The sequence below is a fragment of the Marmota monax genome, unplaced genomic scaffold (genome assembly GCF_021218885.2).
Source record: "Marmota monax isolate L192 unplaced genomic scaffold, Marmota_monax_Labrador192_F-V1.1 WCK01_AAM20220418_F8-fsc00227, whole genome shotgun sequence".
Taxonomy (NCBI): Eukaryota; Metazoa; Chordata; class Mammalia; order Rodentia; family Sciuridae; genus Marmota; species Marmota monax.
Genome location: NW_026695208.1, coordinates 336978 through 357659, shown reverse-complemented (window position 1 = coordinate 357659; position 20682 = coordinate 336978). Strand labels below are relative to the sequence as shown.

At 35.7% G+C, this 20682-nt stretch overlaps 2 protein-coding genes and 1 long non-coding RNA gene across 8 annotated transcripts in view; 2 read left to right on the top strand and 1 right to left on the bottom strand.

The window, feature by feature from the left end:
- Filip1 (filamin A interacting protein 1) overlaps positions 1-2758 on the top strand; it is a 174086-nt gene extending 171328 nt beyond the window's left edge. For all 6 annotated transcript variants that reach the window (XM_046430427.2, XM_058574527.1, XM_058574526.1 and 3 more), the window contains one exon: positions 1103-2758. Coding sequence is in view for 1 of the 6 variants with exons in the window: in XM_058574529.1 (XP_058430512.1) it covers positions 1103-1143 (41 nt within the window). In the remaining 5 variants the exon portion in view is untranslated. The remainder of the gene's footprint in view (positions 1-1102) is intronic.
- A 2347-nt stretch (positions 2759-5105) lies between these two features.
- On the bottom strand, positions 5106-18487 carry LOC131423665 (uncharacterized). The gene is made up of 2 exons (XR_009225521.1): positions 17960-18487; positions 5106-7591 (listed from the first exon to the last, which is right to left on the bottom strand). It is a non-coding gene; the product is annotated as an uncharacterized LOC131423665 (long non-coding RNA).
- Tmem30a (transmembrane protein 30A) overlaps positions 18457-20682 on the top strand; it is a 28881-nt gene continuing 26655 nt past the window's right edge. Inside the window, exon 1 of the mRNA XM_046430426.2 lies at positions 18457-18825. Coding sequence (XP_046286382.1) covers positions 18589-18825 — 237 coding nt within the window. The 5' untranslated portion in view covers positions 18457-18588. The remainder of the gene's footprint in view (positions 18826-20682) is intronic.

Here is a 20682-nt window from a genome sequence, read left to right as displayed (position 1 = left end):
TAGCAGGAAACAGGTTTTTGGTATAATGAAATTTAATTATTGCTTATTCAGATATTAACTACAGAAGTAAGAACAAAATGTACACTGGGATTGTGGCTCAGTGGTAGAGGGCTTGCCTAGCATGTGTGAGGCACTGGGTTCAATGATAAATAAAATAAAGGTCCATTGAGAACTGGAAAAAAAAAGAGAATAAAATGTAAATAATAGATATTTGAAGTTAAAGAGAATAATAAGTGTAAATTTCTTCATGCTTTTGATAAACTCATTAACAAGTTTTTGCACTTACAAAATTACTATATGTGGGCATGGAGGTAATAAAATTTTCAGGTGGAGAAATTATCTGAGGCTTAGTTATTTTTGCTGCTCTATATAATCTCAGTGATTATAGAACTCTGTTTTATATTTTTTACCAATATAGTTCCATGCCTAGCATATTGTAGACCTGTAGTTCTTAAAAGGTTGAATAAAAGTGATGATGATACATGTTCATGATGGCATAAAGGTTAGTATAAAAGCAAAAACAATCAAATAAATTTAAATATTAAATGTACATAATGTGACTGGACTGTTCTAATTACTATCTCAATATCTTAGTTTTGAAGAATGAATTTATATTTAAAAACATATAGTTAATGCAAAAGGAAGCAGAGACATGAGTGAATCATTTGTGACTTCTTAGAATAGAGAATGGATATCTCCTTATTAAAAACAGCCCACATACATAAAAAAAATTAAAGGGGCATAAATATCATTCAGAACAGACAGTTTGGCCAAGAGAAGTCTGTTTTCCCATTATGAGGCTTGTATATGGTAATTACTATCTTTGTATTCAGTCTATTCCTTGGGTAATATTGACCTAATATGGTTAAAATGTTAAGTCATGATTTCTAATGGGTTTTTGGAGGCAAAGCACATATGACAATATAAAGAAGTTACCCAAGAATAGCAGGGGATCCTATTGGGCTTATGTACCTGTTTTTGTTTGTTTTGTTGTTTAACACTTAAGGTCCTTTAGTGAAATGATGTAGTATTGATCATTTCATAAACTATCAATTTGAGTTTCAGTTTAATTGAAAATCCTGTATTTTTCTTCTCTTTATAGAAAGCATCATCATTCATCAGTTACGTATGAACTCCAGATGAGATGGTAAACCAAGCACATACTGGGTGTGTGTACTTCCTCTGAATCCCTGTTGAATGGATATTTCTGCAGCTCTCTGTTATTACTAAGGTCCTCCATGCTACTGATCACAACTGGAAATATCTTACTACTTCCAGTGATTTTTTTTTTTTTTTGAGGATATAATGGAAAAGCTAAAAACAGCCTTGCTGAAAATATATAGTAAGAGCAAGTGAATTTTTGTGCCAAAAGAAATTTCCTTTTGGGAAGCTTTCAGGTCCATGGGCACATACTATGTAATTTATTTTTATAATACATTTTGTAACATGATTTTTTTCCCTAAAGTGTTTCTTTTTTCATAGTCTATGGCACATATATCTGTAGAATACACTGTTAGTTCTTTAAAGTATTGGTGTTGTTACATTCAAAATGGTAAACTATTATTATTTTCTTTTTATCAATTTGGTATTTCTGAAGAAAAGAAAGCATACCACTGTATTTCCCAGGGTAAATTCAAGAGGTAAAACCTAGAAACAGGATATTCTGGAATCAGTTTGTACAACTATACTTGTACAATAGTCTAGTTCTACTGATGGTTCAATAATCACAAATAATGCTCTGAGTTTAATTTTAATAAAGTTGCTCTTTCTGGTGTTTTGTGCCAAAAACCCAAGATGAATTGGTTTTCAAATAAATTAATATAATGAGATATCAGTTTAATTGTAAAGGGAAACAGGAACATATATGAGTGACCATTCAATTATATTTCTTTTTTTTTAGTTGTAGATGGACACGATATCTTTATTTTTATTTGTTTATTTTTATGTGGTGCTGAGGATTAAACCCAGGGCCTCATGCATGCAAGGCAAGCACTCTACCACTGAGCTACAACCACAGCCTCTCAATTATATATCTATTTGCATTATTTACTTACATGTATAAGACATGATAAGAACTGTGATAAAGATATTTCTTCTTCAACAAAGGCTTGCAAATAAAAACTGACCTATATAATGTCAGCATCATTTTAAAATTAGAGAAATCCACTAACATTTTCCCCGATTTTGATAATTTTTCATAACCACATGTATGTAGGAAATATTCCTTTAAGATCAAAGCACAACATGTATTAATCTCAACATCAAAGCTGCTGTTGAATTTAGATTTATGTGAAAATGTGCATCTAAAGTCTACTTGAAACTCTAGTAATTCAGTTTTTTAAAACTTGTGTTTTTTTTTTTAAAAAAACTTTGCTAATATGGATATTTTCAATAAGGTCTTTAAAGATAGTTTAAAGGTAAATTAAGAGTTGGTGCATCAATTTCTGAATGCAGAAGTCATTTATCAAATAATTTTCCTGAGGTTAAAGAGAGAATGCCACACAAGTAACACTGTTGGCTAATCTCTGCAGTCCACAGGTTGTACTGGGGTTTATAAACCAGAGAGGGGACTCCACATTGAGTCTCTGGAATGAAAAAATTAATACTAAATTTCCTTTTCAATGTAACCTTGGAAGATTTTAAAATATACCTTGTGGAATTGGCACATCATTTTCAATATGTATTATAAATGAAATAATTATATTTTGTTAAAATTATTTTTCCTTTTTCTTTTTTAAATAAAAGAAATGCTACAGTAGGCTTGCCCTGGCTTGAATGATTGTGGAAGCATCACAAAACCTCCTGTGATTTTGATTACTGACTCAGAAAACTAGAGTGTGTATGTGTGAAGATTTTAAAAACTGTTACTATGTTTTGTTTTCTGAAAAGGTTTAACTGTAATAACATTTTCAATTAGAAAATAGTTTTATTTAACATTGTTAAATTTTTCAAGTCACAGTTAAGTGTCCTATTTGCCAATGTTTATATATATGATGGCAAAAACATTTGGATATGTCACAGATTAACATTTGAAGTGAATTAATTTTTTTCAACTTGTGGAAATTTTATTATGCTAATAGTGAAAAGGTTAGAGGATAAGAGTTTAAATACTTTAAATTAAAATATTATTAGCAATTTATGTATATTTGGGTCTAAAGTGCTTTTTCCTCCTGAATTTATAATGAAAATTGGTACTTACAAGAATAGTGAGGACAGTGGTACAGTCAATAATTTAGACAGACACAGAATTTTTTTCTGTCTATGCTATGATTAATTTCTGTTTAGACATAATTGGAATCTGAGTGACAGATGAATACAATTAATCACATTAATTTTTTTTTTTTTTTTTGGTACCAGGGATTGAACTCAGGGGCACTTGACCACTGAGCTATATTCCCAACCCTTTTTTTGTATTTTATTTAGAGACAGGGTTCTCACTGAGTTGCTTAGCACTTCATCATTGCTGAGGCTGGCTTTGAACTGGTGATCCTCCTGCCTCAGCCTCCCCAGCCACTGGGATTACAGGTGGTGTGCAACCACCATGCCAGGATACTCACATTAATTTTGAACTGAGAGAATATCAACAAAATAGATCATAAATACTCACACCTTGATGTCTATATCCAATTGAAAATGTTGATTGTATATGAAATCTTGGCACTATAGTAGGATTGCATCACATAATTACTGTATCTTTTATTTTAAATGAATCTCAATCATTACTCTGAATGAGAATCATTTTTGAATGTAATAAATGTAAATGCTTTCTGAAGTAAAATCACAATCTGTTTCCAGTTCAAGGCACAACGACTGAATTAGCCCATTGTTTTAGGCTTTTCTTCTTGACAACACAAGTGTTTTTGGAGGGTGTCTTCTGCAGGTGTCCTCCCCCCCCCTTCAAGTATCTCATAAAGTAGTGGGGGTTTGATGAAGATAAAGATAAATAATCCAGATGTCTGGTTTCTGGAATGTTAATAAACTATGAAGAATCCATTGTATCTTAAGACAACCATAAAAAAAATTCATAATGTGGATCACCTAGTTTAAGCATTAATGAAAACATTGACACTACTGAAATAATTCAAACCTTCTAAGAACCATTGGCAAAACAAAATAAATGATGTATCAGGAATGCAATATTTTTGTCCTTTCCATTAGTGCTGTGATTGAATTTTCCTGGGGGGGGGGGGAAGAAAAAGTAAGCAGAGCAAAAGTAAGTTGCATTCATGAGCTTTATGAACAATATATCTAAAAATAGCTAAAGTACAAAATGGAACTTTTAAAAAAGCATAATGGGCACTTGAGGCATATTCACCTTCTTTACCCCCCAGTGCTATGCCTCTACTAAAAATACTAATCAGGAAGCAGAAACATAAAAGAATAAACTTGCTATAATAAATTTATAACAATTGGGAGTTTGTTGATTATTAGTATTTTCAAAAATTTTCAGTATTTATTCCATAATTATATGATGACAAATGTGCTTGTTCTCTAGGGAAAATGTAATAGGTTCATAAATTTGAATAGTAATGTTTATGTATGCCATAATGTGGTAAATTTATTTTCTGGTATTGTTTTTTGTTTGTTATTTGGAGAACTTTACCTTACAAATCACATATTTTATTATTTTAACAGTGCAGATGTGTATTTATTTAATCTAAATTTTGTTTTAAAAATATCAGGTGTTAGATTCTCCAATATAAGAGGCTTTTAAGATGATCAGATAGTCTTGGAATCCTTGCATGTTTAATGGATTTTCAAAAGCAAAAGAGTACATTTTGGAAAAATTTTGGAAATACATTATATTTTACACCATTCTTAATTTTGCCTCTTGTAAGTTTTATTAAATATTTGAGAAGTTTATTATTTTTCACTGAAGTCAAGTAGATTTATGTACTTGTCTTTTCTATGAATGTTATAGCCTGCTTTCAGTTCTTCACAGGTAATTGAAATTAACCAATTAAGACATTCTCTGTGTTAGTTTTCAAAGTCAATTATGTTTATGAAAATTTCACCAGAGCTTGAAAAATAACTATTAAAATAATAAATCACTGTGCAATACCCTTATTTTGAGTTGGAACATAATACTTATAAAATTAAAATCATTTAAAATCAGTATGAAACCTTTTTATTTAAAATCATTTGCTTTACAATAGTTTTCGTTTTGTATTTTATAAGTAAAATATAATTAAATACATTTAAAAACATAGTGTCCTAAAGGTACCAAAAACATGTTGGAGAAAAAATAGGCTTTTTAATCAATGGTGCTGGGAAAGCTGGATATCTGTATGAAAAAGAATGAAACTAGATCTCAATCTCTCATCCTGTATGAAAGTCAATTCAAAGTGTATCAAAGACTTAAGGATTAGATCAGAAACACTGCTCCTGCTAGAAGAAAACATAAGACTAATACTCTAAAATATAGGCACAGGTATCAACTTCCTTAATAAGACCCCTAATGCTCAAGAAATAAAACCAAGAATCAATAAGTGGGATAAAACTTATTAATAAAATTTATTCCTGTACAGCTTATTCCTGTACAGCTTCTGTAAGGAAGGGAAATAAGAACATGAGGACAGAGCAAACAGAATGAAAGAAAACCTTTACCAGCTACTCTTCTGACAGAGAATTATATCCAGAATATTTAAAGAACTCAAAAAACTTAACACACACAAAAACAATAACAAAAAAACCAAGTTAATCAATCTACAAAGCCTTGTAGATTCAAACAGCGACTCTTTATTCCCGAACTCTCACTGGCACTCTACACGCACTTTCCGGGAACACACTCCCTCCACTGTGCTCCGTGCACCAATTCTCCCCGGAACCAGAACTCAAAGGGAACTCCAAAGTAGCAGGTACCCGAGGCAGAAGGATCCGCCCTGATCCCAGCAGGATCTGCCCTAATCCCGGAGCAGCCCTAATCCCAGAGCAGGGTCACCTTTCAACCATTCCCTCTAGCAAAATGCCAGGCGTCATTCCGACTAAACTGTGGCTCTCAACATCTACCCCCTTCTGTTTAATTAAACAACAAGCACGTGGCTTAGGGACCATGTCTATCTTAGGTTGTCCAATACTACATATGGTCCTTACCCGTCATCGAATGATCTGACTCAAGGCGTCAGCCTCCTGTCTTAGGTTGGTACCATTGTAATTGGATCTTACCCGTCATTGGCTACCGGTCCAGCATACAGCCATACTTGTGGATAGGTCTTTGCACCAGTGGGGGGGTGAGGTTCTTTGCCTCACCTCTGTTGGCCCCCAAATTTGGTCTTGGTACCAGTGGGGGAGTGAGGTTCTTTGTCTCACCTCTGTTGGCCCCCAAATTTGGCCTTGGTGCCAGTGGGGGGGTGAGGTTTTTTGCCTCACCTCTGTTGGCCCCCAAATTTTAGACCATCACAAGCAGAAAGGAAGGAGGATGCAAAATGCCACGGCACCAAGCCAAATGATGGCTCTTTCTGGAAAAATTGTACCACCAATGACACCATCAACAAAGATACTCCAGCAATACCACAATTCACTGCACCAACAGTTAGTTCACAATGCATGCAAGTGATACATAGTCCAGGCAAGTTCTGCAAGCAGTTCAAAGCAGAGGAATCCATTAATATGTCCATTTCCTCGGAAAGTAAATCGACTTCTTGATTGAGCATCACTTGTTGAGTTATTATTCATTGATGCATCAGTTTATACAGTTTACTGTGATAGCTATCGAAGAAGCTGTAGCTTAGTTTTATCTTTGTCTTCACCAGCACTGGGATGAAGATAGGAATTCTGGCAATGATGGCCAAAAAAAAAATTATGTAATATTCCAGCAGGCACTAAGAAAACAATTTTCTGAACAATTTACATTATCCTGAACAGAATTATTAAATATAATGAAAAGGAAAGGTGAAAGTAAACAAACAGATCTGTTAACCACCTTTAAAAACAATCCTTAACAGCTGTTTACCTAATTTAAATTAAATCATTTAAATCATGTGAATAAAAAAAAAATATTCGGATCCATTTTTTCATGAGCGCTCCCCATATATATGGGCATACACATATACAGACATACAACACAAAACAGAAGTGTGCACACATAACATACAACACATAAGACAATAGTAAAGGCCTTGTAGCTTTACACAGGTGAAATCTCCATTGCAATGTTTAAAAACTCCACAGTAAAAAAATAGAACTGATCAGAAAAACATTAACCTAGGTCTGTATGAGCTCAAAAAATAAAATAGAACTTCATGCTGTGAGAAAAGGCAATAATAAAATAGATATTGAAAAAGGCATCCTGGTTACAACCTGGGTTTGAGTCTTCTTTGGATATCCCATCCTTCTTCCTGTAACTTGCATATGAGTCTGAAGGTATTCCCACAAGTAAGCCCCAAGGTTTCTTACATTTGAAATAGGTCTTAATGGTGTTCATTATTCATTAGCCTCCAGGTGTGGGAGAATCACTGTCGCAGATGTAAGAATAGCCAAACTGGAGTTCTGAATATCAGCTGTTATGGATTTGAGCCAAGTCATCTTCTTTTTGGTCTGTAGAAATCGCTTTAGTTAATCTCTCTGGAATCCAAATCGGCTGCTGTTCTCCCTGTGGAAACACACAAACAGACCCCCGACTCCAGACAATCACTGAGTCAGAACCTTTCCATTGTCCTGTTAGAATATCCTTCCAAAGTACCTTAGGCTTATGTACATTTTTTGGACACATATGCCTTTCCGCAGCACTAAGCCCTGATGAATCCAAATTTAAAAAGTTTAGAGTAAAAAGGGTTATTTTAAGTTTATCTTTGGGGGATATATACCCCTTTCCAATTCCCTCTTTTTGCTTTAATAAGTACATTTTAATAGTTTGGTGAGCTCTTTCAACTATGCTTTGTCCCCGTGGATTGTATGGGATTTCTATTAAGTAAAACATTAACTGATTTTTCTTCAGGGATGATGTTCCAAAATATCCTATATGCATCCTTTGGAAATTTAAAGATCCTTTTAAATTCAAGTCTTCCAAAAGCATTTTGCCTTAGTTTTTAGAATTACTTTAGTCCTTTTAATTTTTTGATGTGGTTTTAAACCAATTTCCTTCTAGTTTAACATTTTCTAAATTGGCTCTTGCCTATAAATTTTAACACCCTCATCTGAGACTTCTAATTTCTGCACCACCAGTTGTTGGGCTTTTTGAAAAAATTACTAATAATCTCCTTGTTCTTCTATTTTATCCAATATTTGACTTTAAACTTCTCTCTTCTACCTTTTCTATCTTGATTGTCTGTATCTAATAGTTGTCTTAGCTTTTTGCATTTTTTTATCTGAAATACCTTTATTTGACATTTTTAACCATTTTTTATCTTGTTTCTATCTTCTAATTTTTTAAGGTTTGTACATTCAGCCTTAGTTGCTTTTTTTTTCCTCCTAGTTTTTTTTTCTTCCTATTTTGTGGGTTTAAAATTTTTGTCTTCCTACATCTTCTCTTTTTTTTTTTTTTTTTTTTTTACCATTCTGTACTTTTGTCTTTAAAGTTTTTCACTTCAAATTTTTAATCTTCTTTATCCAAATATCTTTTATCCTATTATCTTCTCATTTTCATGTTTTTTTTAAGTAATGCTTTTAAGATTAACTAGGCTTCGAATGACACAATCTTTCCTCCGCCATGAAGGCATCTTAACCACCTTTAATTTAACCTTTTAAAGCCTTTTGTAACTTACTTAGACATTTTACAACTTTTTACTTTACCACACAAAGATTATCTCATCTAGAAACATTTCTTTTTCCTTTAACCTTTTATATTAAAATATATTTCCACATCTTGAATCTTTTTATATCTCTTTTCTAGCTGTTAACCCTTTTTATAAATTCACATTCTGAAACAACCCTTATAAAATTTCTGATTTAGACAAATTACTCCACTTTAATAAGATGAAATACTTTCATGTTTTTTTATGGTACTATACTATAATTGAAACCCAACTGAAACTTCTTATACTCTTTGTATATAAATTACACTTGATAGAATCTTAACTCTTAGTAACCTTGTTTAAGCAAAGACACAGACACAAAGCAATATTAAACCTTTTTTCCATTTACCAATTTATGAAAACACACATAATGTTTAAATATATTACCTTATGGAACTTAATAAGTAAAGAGTACTTGATTTTATATTTAGTGGTTGATGTTTCAATACTTTAGCTTTGTAAATTAATCAGATGTCTGTAAAAACCAAGATCTTAGACAAGTGTAGTAAACAGAACTAGCCATCTCTTTCTTATTGAAGAAAAATCCTTCTACAGGATACCATGATGGTTCCATTGTGATATATTTAATAACTCCTCTTTAAAAAGCCATGGGCTACATTTTTGTATTGTATCAACATATGCCCTAATTGTTCTTGGTCTTACTGGTGTGCCTCCTTCCTCTAACAATTTCTCTTCCTCAGGGGCGAACAACTTCAAACTTTGAGTCAACTATTTTCCCCAGTTTGCCTGAGAAAGTTCTAGGGACAGGCAACTTGAAATAAAAACAAAATAAATCAAAACAAGAACACATTGTTTTTTGAAATGGTCATCCATTCTCACGCTCTTCCTCAGGGGCGAGCAATTTCACTTACCTCCAAGCTTCAGGCATTCCCCGTACGGGCCACCAAATGCCGCAGTCTGGCTGGGCACAAAATAACCGAGCTGCCACAAAGCCTTGTAGGTTCAAATAGCAACTCTTTATTCCCGAACTCTCACCGGCACTCTACATACTTCCTCCACCGGGCTCCGCGTGACAAGAACCCCTTGAGAACTCAAAGGGAACTCCAAAGTAGTGGGTGCCCGAGGATCCGACCTAATCCTGGAGCCGCCCTAATCCCGGAGCAGGGTCACCTTTCAACCATTCCCTCTAGCAAAATGCCAGGCGTCATTCTGACTAAACTGTGGCTCTCAACACCAGTGTTTACAGCATCACAATTCATAACAGCAAAGTTATGGACCAACCTAGGTGCTTGTCAATAGACCAATGTTTCAAGAAAACATAGTATATATACACAAAAGAATTTTATTCAGTCATAAAGAATGAATTATGTCATTTATGATAAATTGTTGAAACTGGGAGAATATCATATTAAGTGAAATAAGCCAGACTCAGAAAGTCAAAGGTTGAATGTTTTTCTCTTGTGTGAAAGTGAGACAGGAAGTGGGGAGAGAGGAAGAGGGACAGATAGAAGGAGAGAGGGAGAAAGGAATCTCATGAAAATAGAAGGAGACCAATTGATTAAAGGAATGGGATTGAGAGAGGAAGGAGGGGAAGGCATGGGGAAGTACCGAGGAATGAAATCTACTAAATTATGCTATGTCCATGTATGAATATACCACAATAAATCTCACTTATATATAACTATAATGCAGTATTAAAATAACGATAATAATAATAATAGAGGGGAGATCACTAGAATAAAGCAAGCTGACCATGGGTTGGGAGGAGGGAAGGAAAAGTGGAAGGTGCCTGGGAAGGAGATTGATCAAATTGTTATGTGTATGTATAAATATAGCATAATTAATCTATTATGTATAATTATAATGCATCAAAAAATTATAGTGTCATTCACTATGGATAAGCATATATGGATAGCAGGACTGCTGAAATGAAGGATACTTTTCCTCTGAGTTATATCATAGTTTGGTAGAATGAAAACTGCAAATTTCCAAGAGATGGAAACCACTTTTTCTTCACCAAATGCAATGCTAATTAACAGATGTTACTCTACTAATTTGTAAATTTAAAGGCTGATCACTCAGTAAATAAAACATATTTGAGGCTCTGCCAGCAGGTATTTTGCCTCCACAGAGGCAGTTTGGTTAATGGTTTCCACAGAGTAGGATGGGGGTCAGGGAGTGTTATGCTTGACCTCTTTTATCAGTCCTACGCCAGAAATGGTAGTCCATGACTATATGCAATCCTGATTTATCTTTACCCTACTTAGGGCAAATAAATGGACTTCTCTTTTTTATTAGAGATATACATATCAAAAAAGTAGACAAGGATAATATCTACACCAAGATGCTTTCTGCATATAAGCTGCAGATATTAGAGGCTCTTGCTTCCAAGGGTAGTTCAGTGGTCTCTCTTGTTAGAGAAGAGAAACTCCTTTGATCCATTTGGTTTAATTGTCAGGATAGTCATCATTTGCTAATCTCATGACTTTGCAAGAGAAGATCTCAGGATCTATACTATAACTAAATGAATTTGCTTCCCCTGAACCCTGAGCTACAGTCACTTGTAATGAGCAACAGGCTTTTCCCTTCGATAGAGAAACGAGTGTGACCTCCCTTGGCCCATGCTTGTTGGCAATAGGGCATACTGTACTATATTTAGGAAAACAAAGGCATTAAAATCTACTTTTGAAATTAATACTTAAGCATAACCAAAGGATAAGACCAAACACTAAGACCACTCTCCAAGTGGATCAGTTGAAGCAACCCTCACTAACTTGGTTGTTCCAGGCATTGCAACCTGATCCACAGATTGTGCTAGAATCCAGAACTCTGACTTCACAAATAATTTCTTTTTAAAGACAACCAGTTATCCCTTAGTTTTCCTGACATTATCCCCAGTACCCCTTTCATAAATAAGCATCTGTAAGAAGAAAAAAAACTTTTTTTCTTTCTCTTCAGCTTCCTCTTTGTCCCATTCTACTTTATATTGACTGGTGTATTGGTGAGCTTTCCACTACTGTAACAAAATACTCAAGAGAGCCAACTTGATAAAGGAAAGGTTTATTTTGGATTATAGTTTCTTGAGATTATGGTTGCTTGGCCATATTGCTTTGGGCCTGTGGCAGTGTAGCATGTAATGGCAAGAGTAGATGATAGAGAAAGCTTATTTACCTTATGATGACCAGAAAATAGAGACAGGAAGGAGCCAAGGGTTATTTCCCTATGACCTAACTTCCTTCCAGTAAGTCCCACCTCTTACAGATTCTCAATAGTTTTTCATGGGCCAGGGAAAAAGCTTTCAACATTTGAGCCCATGGGTGCCATTAAATTCAAGCTATAGCAACTAGCATTGGTGCGTACATCTGTTTCCCTAGTTTTTTGTTTGTTTGTTTGGAGATGTGGTTTCACACTGTGACCCAGGCTGGTCTTGAACTTGTAGGCTCAAGTAATGCTCCAGCCCCAGCCTCCCAAGTATGTGGGTATACCAGCATGTACCACCACAGCTGATTTGTACTTTTTAAAAGGAAGACTTACATATCTTACATATTCCTCACAGTGAATACAGGATACTGAATTTTTTTTTTTGGGGGGTGCTGGGGACTGAACCCAGTGTATTGTAATGCTCAGCATGTGCTCTACCACTGAGCTACACCTCCATCCCTGGGTACATTTTTTTTAAAAGAAATTATTGCTAGGAAGAAGCCCTTTCACACTGTTCTTTCCTCAGCCCTGTCTTTCACCCAATCTTCACAGATTTTTTTCTATAAGCACATCCACCTTCTCTTTTTAGTCTGTCTCTCTGCACACAGTTCTCCATCTCCTTGATAGCAAGTCATACATTTAGTCAAATGGCAGGGTGTTTTATAGGTACCTAATTTTTGACTTTTAACTCCATAGGAGTCCTTCTTTGGAAGTAGTACCTCAGTCAGGGTATCCTGGGCCATATCTTCTTCATCAAATTGTTCTGGTTGTTGGTGCTGACTTTGCAGAAACCTCTATGCCTATTTAAGATTTCAGAAGGAGATCATCTGACCTAAACAAGGAAAGATCCTCAATAATCACTAATTGTAAAGGAAGACAACCTGTTTGTAGGACAAAGGGCCCTAAGCAGGCTACCAGATATTCTATACTACTTTAACAGGAGAGGGTTTTCATTCATTTTCATATCACAGATGCCAACCACTTGTTCCCACATGGAACACTGGTGCCAATAGGCAGTGAGACAAAAGGACTATATAAGCTAACAAACATAAATGGAGACTACTGGTGATGTCAGTTTTAATGACAACAATAAGCTGCTAAAATCTTAAGAATATGATCACCCACAGTAACATGGTCTTGCACAGTATTAATAATATGTATTGTGGACAAAATATATATAATATAAAGCTCAACTTTCTCTATGTTCCTTTATTTTAAAATCTATTGTTTACTCAGTGGAGAACCACAGTATCACTCTGACTTTAGAACCCTTTTCCTCACTTCTTTGGAGCTCATATAACCCCTTGTACACTCATCTTATAGAGCACTGACCTCACTGTATTTCAATTGTTTGCTGGAAAGTGATTTTTTTTCCCACTAAAATGTAAGGAGGTCACGTCATTCAACAAGATTTATTAAGCACCATGTTTGTCCTAGGCACTTTGCCAAATGTTAGAACTTCAGAAATGAATAAAAACAATCTCTGACCTTGAGGAACTTATATCTAGTAAACAAGACTGATGTAAACAGTTATTTCTGCAAGGATGGAGATATGAATAAGTTGCCTTGAACTCAGAGGACAGCTTAGCTCCATTCCAAGGGTCAAAGAACTATTCCTTAAATGGTCTACAAACCTGAATCTTGGAAGATGAGTGGGAATTTACTAACAAGACAGTTTCAGTGGAGTTGGATCTCAGGTCAGAGAGTGGCGGTTTGCTGAGTGAGTTAAGAATGTGATAATAGTGAGTATACATTACTCTGCCCAGAGGAATCAATGACAATAAAAATGATGTGGAACAGTCTGTTGGACCCTTCTTTTTGTGTCTCATGGAGTACTGGTCAGAGGGAAGCCCTTGGTCTTTAGTGCCAGTGAATAAAAAAGTTGTTCACATCTGAGATTCAATAAAGTTAACTTTTACATTTAATATCATTTTTTAAAAGGCTATCCTTCAAGAATATGTTGGAGTTATTTTAAAACAATGAATACCTTCATAGGCAGTAGTGTCTCAGGTCTTTGAAGAAACCATGATGAAATGCATCTACCCCTCTTGGGACTTCCAAACCATTAACATTTGGAAAAACAGAAAAATGTAAGTTTAAAATAAAGCTAAAAAAAGGCCCAAATATAATAAACACAGAATGGTTTTTGAAAGATCTACTTTCTTATATTTCTTGATGAATTCTTACATGTAAGCTGAGCCTCTTCCTTCCTCTACCCTTCCTTTTTAAATAATTATTTCCTCTGTTATATATGTAACAGATGTTAGCTGGCTGTCAATCCAGAGAAGGCAACATATTTGAAGATAAGATCTTATTTATAATTGATGGCATCTACTGAATATGTGCCATGGGGATGTAATCAACTGAGAGATTCTATGTAGTGGAAGCCATGAAGTCTGAGGTCTCATTAGAATTACATTCTTTCATTTAAAGAAATATGGAATCATGAGAAATAAAACCTTATTTCCCTTTTAACACAAAGATCCTAGGCTGTCCACTAAAAATTTTGGTGTCACTGCTTTTTCCTCTGATGGTACTAAGCATGAAAATATCTTGTTTGACTACTATTTTGGATTACTGACTGGTCATTTAAGAACTTGCAAAATCTTTACTTACACTATCAATGAGATAATCTGTCAGTGTGAAAATAAAAGATTTCTAAATGTCTAAGTGAAAGAGTGCAATACTACACTACATGAAAATCAGGAAAAGGTTAATTTTAAAGGTAATTTTGCAAAATCAATTTGGATTAACCTCTGATGCAATAAATACAGGAAATTTATTATACAAATGCTACATCACTCTCCTGAAAGTTCTCTGAGATGATAAAAAATACTATTTAGTCTCATAAAAGTTTTCTAAGCTGCTATGGTTGATTGAATTGAGGTGGAAGGGTAGAGTGAAAAAAGTAGTGAACACAATTCCAACTATTTTCAGTCCCTTTCTCTGAAACTCATGCTGTAAAAATTATGACACATTTCTTAATTCAACTTTCCTAAACAACTTCAAGTTACAGATGTGAATGAAATAGTTTGAATATATGGTTAGAAGCTAGAGAGCTACAGTAGCACCAAATATTCAAAGAAGATGAACATGCAAATCTGTGTGGCAGTTTGGCCAAACAATAAAAAGACTAGTTTTAGTTTCTCCTTCCTCAAGTTACCCAAGTTTTTCTTCTGTCTTTTCTTTGATGTTTCTGGTTCAGTGATATAACACAGCAATTAAACTGAAAGATGAAAACTGTATAAATCTTCCCCTCAAAAACCTAAAAACCTATATTTTTTGGATAGTTGGGTTTGTAACTATTCTATCATTTCAGATTTATTTTTATATTTGAGCTCATGTATTCATTGCACACTTGTTATGTTGACCTGATAGCATTAATAAGTACAATTTATCCACACAAGCTCCACTTTTAAAAGAAAAAGCGAGTAAACCATCATTTAAATAATACAAATGTTATCTAAATGTTCCAACATATACATACACACAAGGGTCACTTCTAATCACTAGTTTAAAAATATATATACTGATAATCCATTGTGAGACCAATTATTCTTTTTTGTTGCCCCTGAAATGCTGAACAACCTAAAACAAACAAACAACAACTCCTATTTCAGCAAATAAGGAAAAAACTACCTAGTAAGGACTATCACTAAACAACATGTGAGCAAGAAAATAATAAAAATCCTGAGTTCCTGAGACGATTATGTGGAGGTGAAAAAATTTTTAGCTGGCTAAAGAAGCATTTTGTGATAGCAAAATAGTGGAAAGAAAATAGAGGAATATCAAGAGATGTGGGAAAGTAATTTCATCCACTTGTACCTCATTTGAAAATGAAAGTTTAAGATAATAATCTAAGATTTCAGTTCTACAAATTTATTTCATTCAAAATGGAATTTCTAGTTAAAAAAAAAGAGTTAATCTTTCCTATGAACAAAATATTAAAGAAAAAGGAAACACATAAATACATGATCACTTATTATGGTTGAGATATGAGGTGTTCCCCAAATGTTCATGTGCAAGGAATGGTTCAGGGGTAAGATGGCTGGATTGTGAGAGTTGTAATCTAGTCAATGGAGTAATCCATTGATATGGACTAACTGGGAGGACACTAGGCAGGTGAAATGTGGCTGGAGGAGGTAGGTCACCAGAGGCATGACTTTTGGGTTTATATTTTGTTTTTGATGAGTGGAGCTCTCTGCTTCCATTTGTCATGTCCTGAGCTGCTTTCCTCTGCCATGCCCTTGTTCTAGAATGCTCTGCCTCACCTTAGGCCCAGAGCTATGGAGTTCACTCACCATGGATGAAACCTTTGAAACCATGAGCCAAAATAAACTTTTCCTCTTCTATTTTGTTCTTGTCAGGTCTTTTGATCACAGAGATGAAAAGCTGACTAAAAAAAATCACTTAAGTCACCAAAAAACAACAAAAGACCTGAAGGCAAAATATAGTTTGCCCTTCATTATTTGAAGGGAATAGGTTCCAGCACCCCTGTGGATAATCAAATCCTTGAATGCTCAAGTACATCATAAAATGGTATAATATTTACAATATAACCTGTGCATATTCTCCCATATACTACATTGAATTATACCTAATATAACCTATTATACCTAATTCATGTAAATTCTAAATGCTATGTACATAGTTATTTTATGGTACTGTTTAGGGAATAATGATGGAGAAAAAGTCTGCTGTTTAACACAGATGAATTTTTTTTTTTTCTGAGCATTTTTGCTCCACGGTTGATTGAATTGTGGATGCAGAAGTCATGAGTAAGAAAGATGGACTGTAACTCACCATTTATACAGATTAGTAAGCAGTTAAGGAACTATCATGGGCTGGGTTTATAGCCCAGTTAGTAGAGTGCTTACCTTGCATACACAAGGCCCTAGATTCAATCCCCAGCACCACACACACAAAAAAGGAACTGTCACATTTAGTGAGTGGATGATATAAGCAAAAATGGGGAGAAAAAAAACTTATACTTTTTAATTATGTCTAACATTGCAACCTACACTTTTACTAACCAACAGAACTTAGAAAATTAAAAGTTTACGCCTTCTTCATTAACTGTGACAGACTGTTTTCCATTTGAGCCTAAATTCGAATTTTAGTGGTGCTAAGAATTTGAGAGATAACAAACGTTATGTAAGAGCCAAACCAAGCTAGTGTCATTAGAAGGTACTCATTATTCATTTTCCTCTAAACTCACAAAATTTTTTTGATTGGATCACATGCTTGAGACTCGTGGACATTTTGAGAAAAGCATTTAATTATAAATTATGAATATCAAATACTTCTTAGTTTCTTTTTCTAGGTTTACCTTCCAACAGTCTAACTGTAGACAAAGCCTTGAAAAAATAAAGTTTGGGTATTCATTTTGATATGGTGTGATTTATTGACTGGTTTAGATTCCAAAGACAGTAATAATGTGGGCTGCACGTAATAATATTTTTTTTTTAAAGAGAGAGAGAAGAGAGAGAGAGAATTTTAATATTTATTTTTTAGCTTTCGGCAGACACAACATCTTTGTGGTGCTGAGGATCCAACCCGAGCCCCACACATGCGCTACTGCTTGAGCCACATCCCCAGCCCACGTAATAATTTTTTAAATTTTACAAATAATAAATGCTTACTGAATAAATTTTGGAAAATACAGAAAAACGCAAATAAACAGAAAAAAAAGTCATCCATCCATTGGGGGTTACCATTATATAGTTTTTTGTTGAGCTGTATAGTTTTAGTCTGTATACTACTTTTGGTCTTCTGATTTAGTCCCTTTTGATATCATATTTCCTTGGCAGTTTTTAAGTATGTAGTATTTCATTTTATATAATGATGTATGTTCCGCTTTTTATAATCAACAATAAAAAAGCCATAACTTATTTCAAAAGACTTCCTACACTAATGTGCAAGGGAATGGCAGACAGAGAAGGGGCCAAGCGAAGACCATCAATGAAGGAAAAATGTGAGGAGAAAAATGTGAAGCAAAATCATAGGGTTAACCGAATCACAGTATCAATTCTTGACTTTAGAATAAAGGGTTAAATTTCACACACCTTAGTTTAAATTGATACCTGCATCCCAAGCAAATACTGCCAATTACACATGGCTCAGCATCCCTCGAGTGTGGTCTTTTAAAAAGCTGTCTAGAGCAGAAGCCACCAGAGACCTCTCAGTCGCTGACAAGGATGGCTCAGCTACATGGTAGAGCCTGCCACCTAGGCTAGATGTCGCTATGTTGACCATAGGAACAGGCAGAGCCAGCAGCCCCAAGGGCGAAGACGCGTCTATGGCGCAAGCGCAGAGATCCCAGTGACCCCAGCGCTGCGCATGCGCCAACGTAACCACACGCTCCAGGGCCAGAGGCTCACAATTTGTCGTTACAGGGCAGCTGATCAGGTGATCAGAGTGCGTCCGGCGTTTTCCTCCCTCTTCTATCCTCCACCCCTTTCCCCTCCCCTTGTCCCTCAGCCTTCTCCCTTCTTCCTCTCTCCCCTCCTCCGGCGTCTCCAGCCGACTCCCGCTTCCGGTCGGCAGTCGTCTGCGAAAGAGTGTCCCGCCTCTTCCGCTTCTCTGGTGTCAGTGCCGGCGGCGGCAGCGGCGCCTGTGCGTCTCCTGTCAGGGTCAGCAGCCGGGTCCCCTGGGTAGTCCACCTGCACGTCGCGGAGCCGCACCCCGGGGGTCGATGGCAATGAACTATAACGCGAAGGATGAAGTGGACGGTGGACCCCCGTCTGCTCCTGGGGGCACCACGAAAACTCGGAGGCCGGATAACACGGCCTTCAAACAGCAAAGGCTGCCGGCTTGGCAGCCCTTCCTTACTGCGGGCACGGTGCTACCTACCTTCTTCATCATCGGCCTCATCTTCATCCCCATTGGCATCGGCATCTTCGTCACCTCCAACAACATCCGCGAGATCGAGGTGAGAGGAGGGAGCGAGAGAGTTGGCGTCACCGGAGGCCGGGTCTTCAGCGCCCGCCCCCTCCTACCCTAGCTCTCCAGAGCGGGACTGGCGGGTCCCGCCCTCCCCCTACCCTCCGTCCTGTTTGGTTTCTTTCTGTATTGGCGGGTGTTCAGAATTCGCAGTTTTATCTTAGCTGCTTCCCACCCATGATTTACACGGTTAGAAACGGAGTGAATGTTTAAACTAGGAAGTGAGTCAGGTGAAGAACGCTTAGGAGTTAAAGTGTTTTTCAGCCAGGTGAAAAGAGACGTGGGAGGAAAAGTTCTGTCTAGCTGAAACCCGAGGGAGTTGACGGGTGAGAGTGTCATTACTTGTGTGGGCATTATCCCGGGACACAGAGATTACACCGTGGCCATTGTTGAGAAAAGGACCCAGAGTCAGAGTTTTGATGCTTTTTATGTGAAGTCAAGTCGTATGTCACCAGGTCACACATTAGGACAAATGAGTAGTTCCAAGTATGCACAGTACCTTTCATTTTGAGCTAATTCAGTGTTATTATATGTAGGGCATGATATAAGTAAAACATAACCTGAAACTTCAATTCTGGTTTTGCGTTGAGGCAGTGTCTGTAATTATGCTGCACACTCTCCCTTGACTTTTAAAAACTTTATAGAGTTAGTGATAGTATACTGAATAAGCTGTGCATTATTAAACATTTTACTGTTTTGTTTTTAATGAACATTTTTCTTATATAAAACACGACAGAAAAACTTTATTGGGGAAGCATTTTGGTTTCTGTCAGAGCAGCAATAACAGTATCTGTATCCATCTGCAGTGGTGAAGTATGGTTGATAGGTGTAAATACTGTACATTCATTAAACATTTGCTCTGTTCTCTCTTCTTTCATATCTTACCGTGTTTAATCTGTTTGAAAAGGCAAGACCTGATACCCAAGTAATCTTGACTTTTTTTTTCATTTCTGTACATATGTATATATCCTTGCAGACTTTTTAAAAAAATTTTTGGGGGTTGAACCAAGGGACACTTTATTACTGAGCTACATCCCTGGCCCTTTTTACTTTTTGTTTATTTGTTTAAAATTTTGAGACATGGCTAAATTGCTTAAGTCCTCTTTAAATTGCAGGGTTTGGTCTCAAACTTGCCATCCTCTTGCCTCAGCCTCTGGAGTCACTGGGATTACAGGTGTGCACCACTGTTCTTGGCCCCATAAGCTTTTTTTAAATAAATGCTGTATGTGATTTAATGGGGCTTTCAGGATAATTTTATTTTTAACTAGGAAGTAGGGATTCCTTGTTTCCAGTTTAAAGTATTACCTCTAAAAGCAAGAGCGATCTACTTTTAATTTTACAGTGCTTACTTCACTGTTAATAACAGTAATAAGAATAGTATGTATAGCATAACTAGTTTTTGAATCCTTTACTAAAAATCATTTTCAGTTTAATAACATGTTGCAGTATATTTTTTCAGTATGCATTTTTATGTCTATATCTCCCTAATAGTTTTGTACATGTAGTTTAAAATGCTACAAAATCTGAAACTTTTTAGGTATGTCATGTGATGTACTCAAAAACTTTGGAATTTTGAAGTGTAGGGATGCTCAACTGGTGAAGTCTATGCGAATATTCCAAAATCCAAAAAATTGAAATCTGAAGCACTTCTCATCCCAAGCATTTTGGATAATTGATATTCAGCTTATACTTGTTCTCACAACCACACAATGATCACACATTATATCAAGATTTGAGTAACATGGTGAAATGTGAAGACCATGACTCTAGTAGCTAGAGTCAGGCAGAGTTGGGTTAAATTCCAGCTCAGCAAATTAAGTAGCTGAGATTTTTGGAAAATTTACTT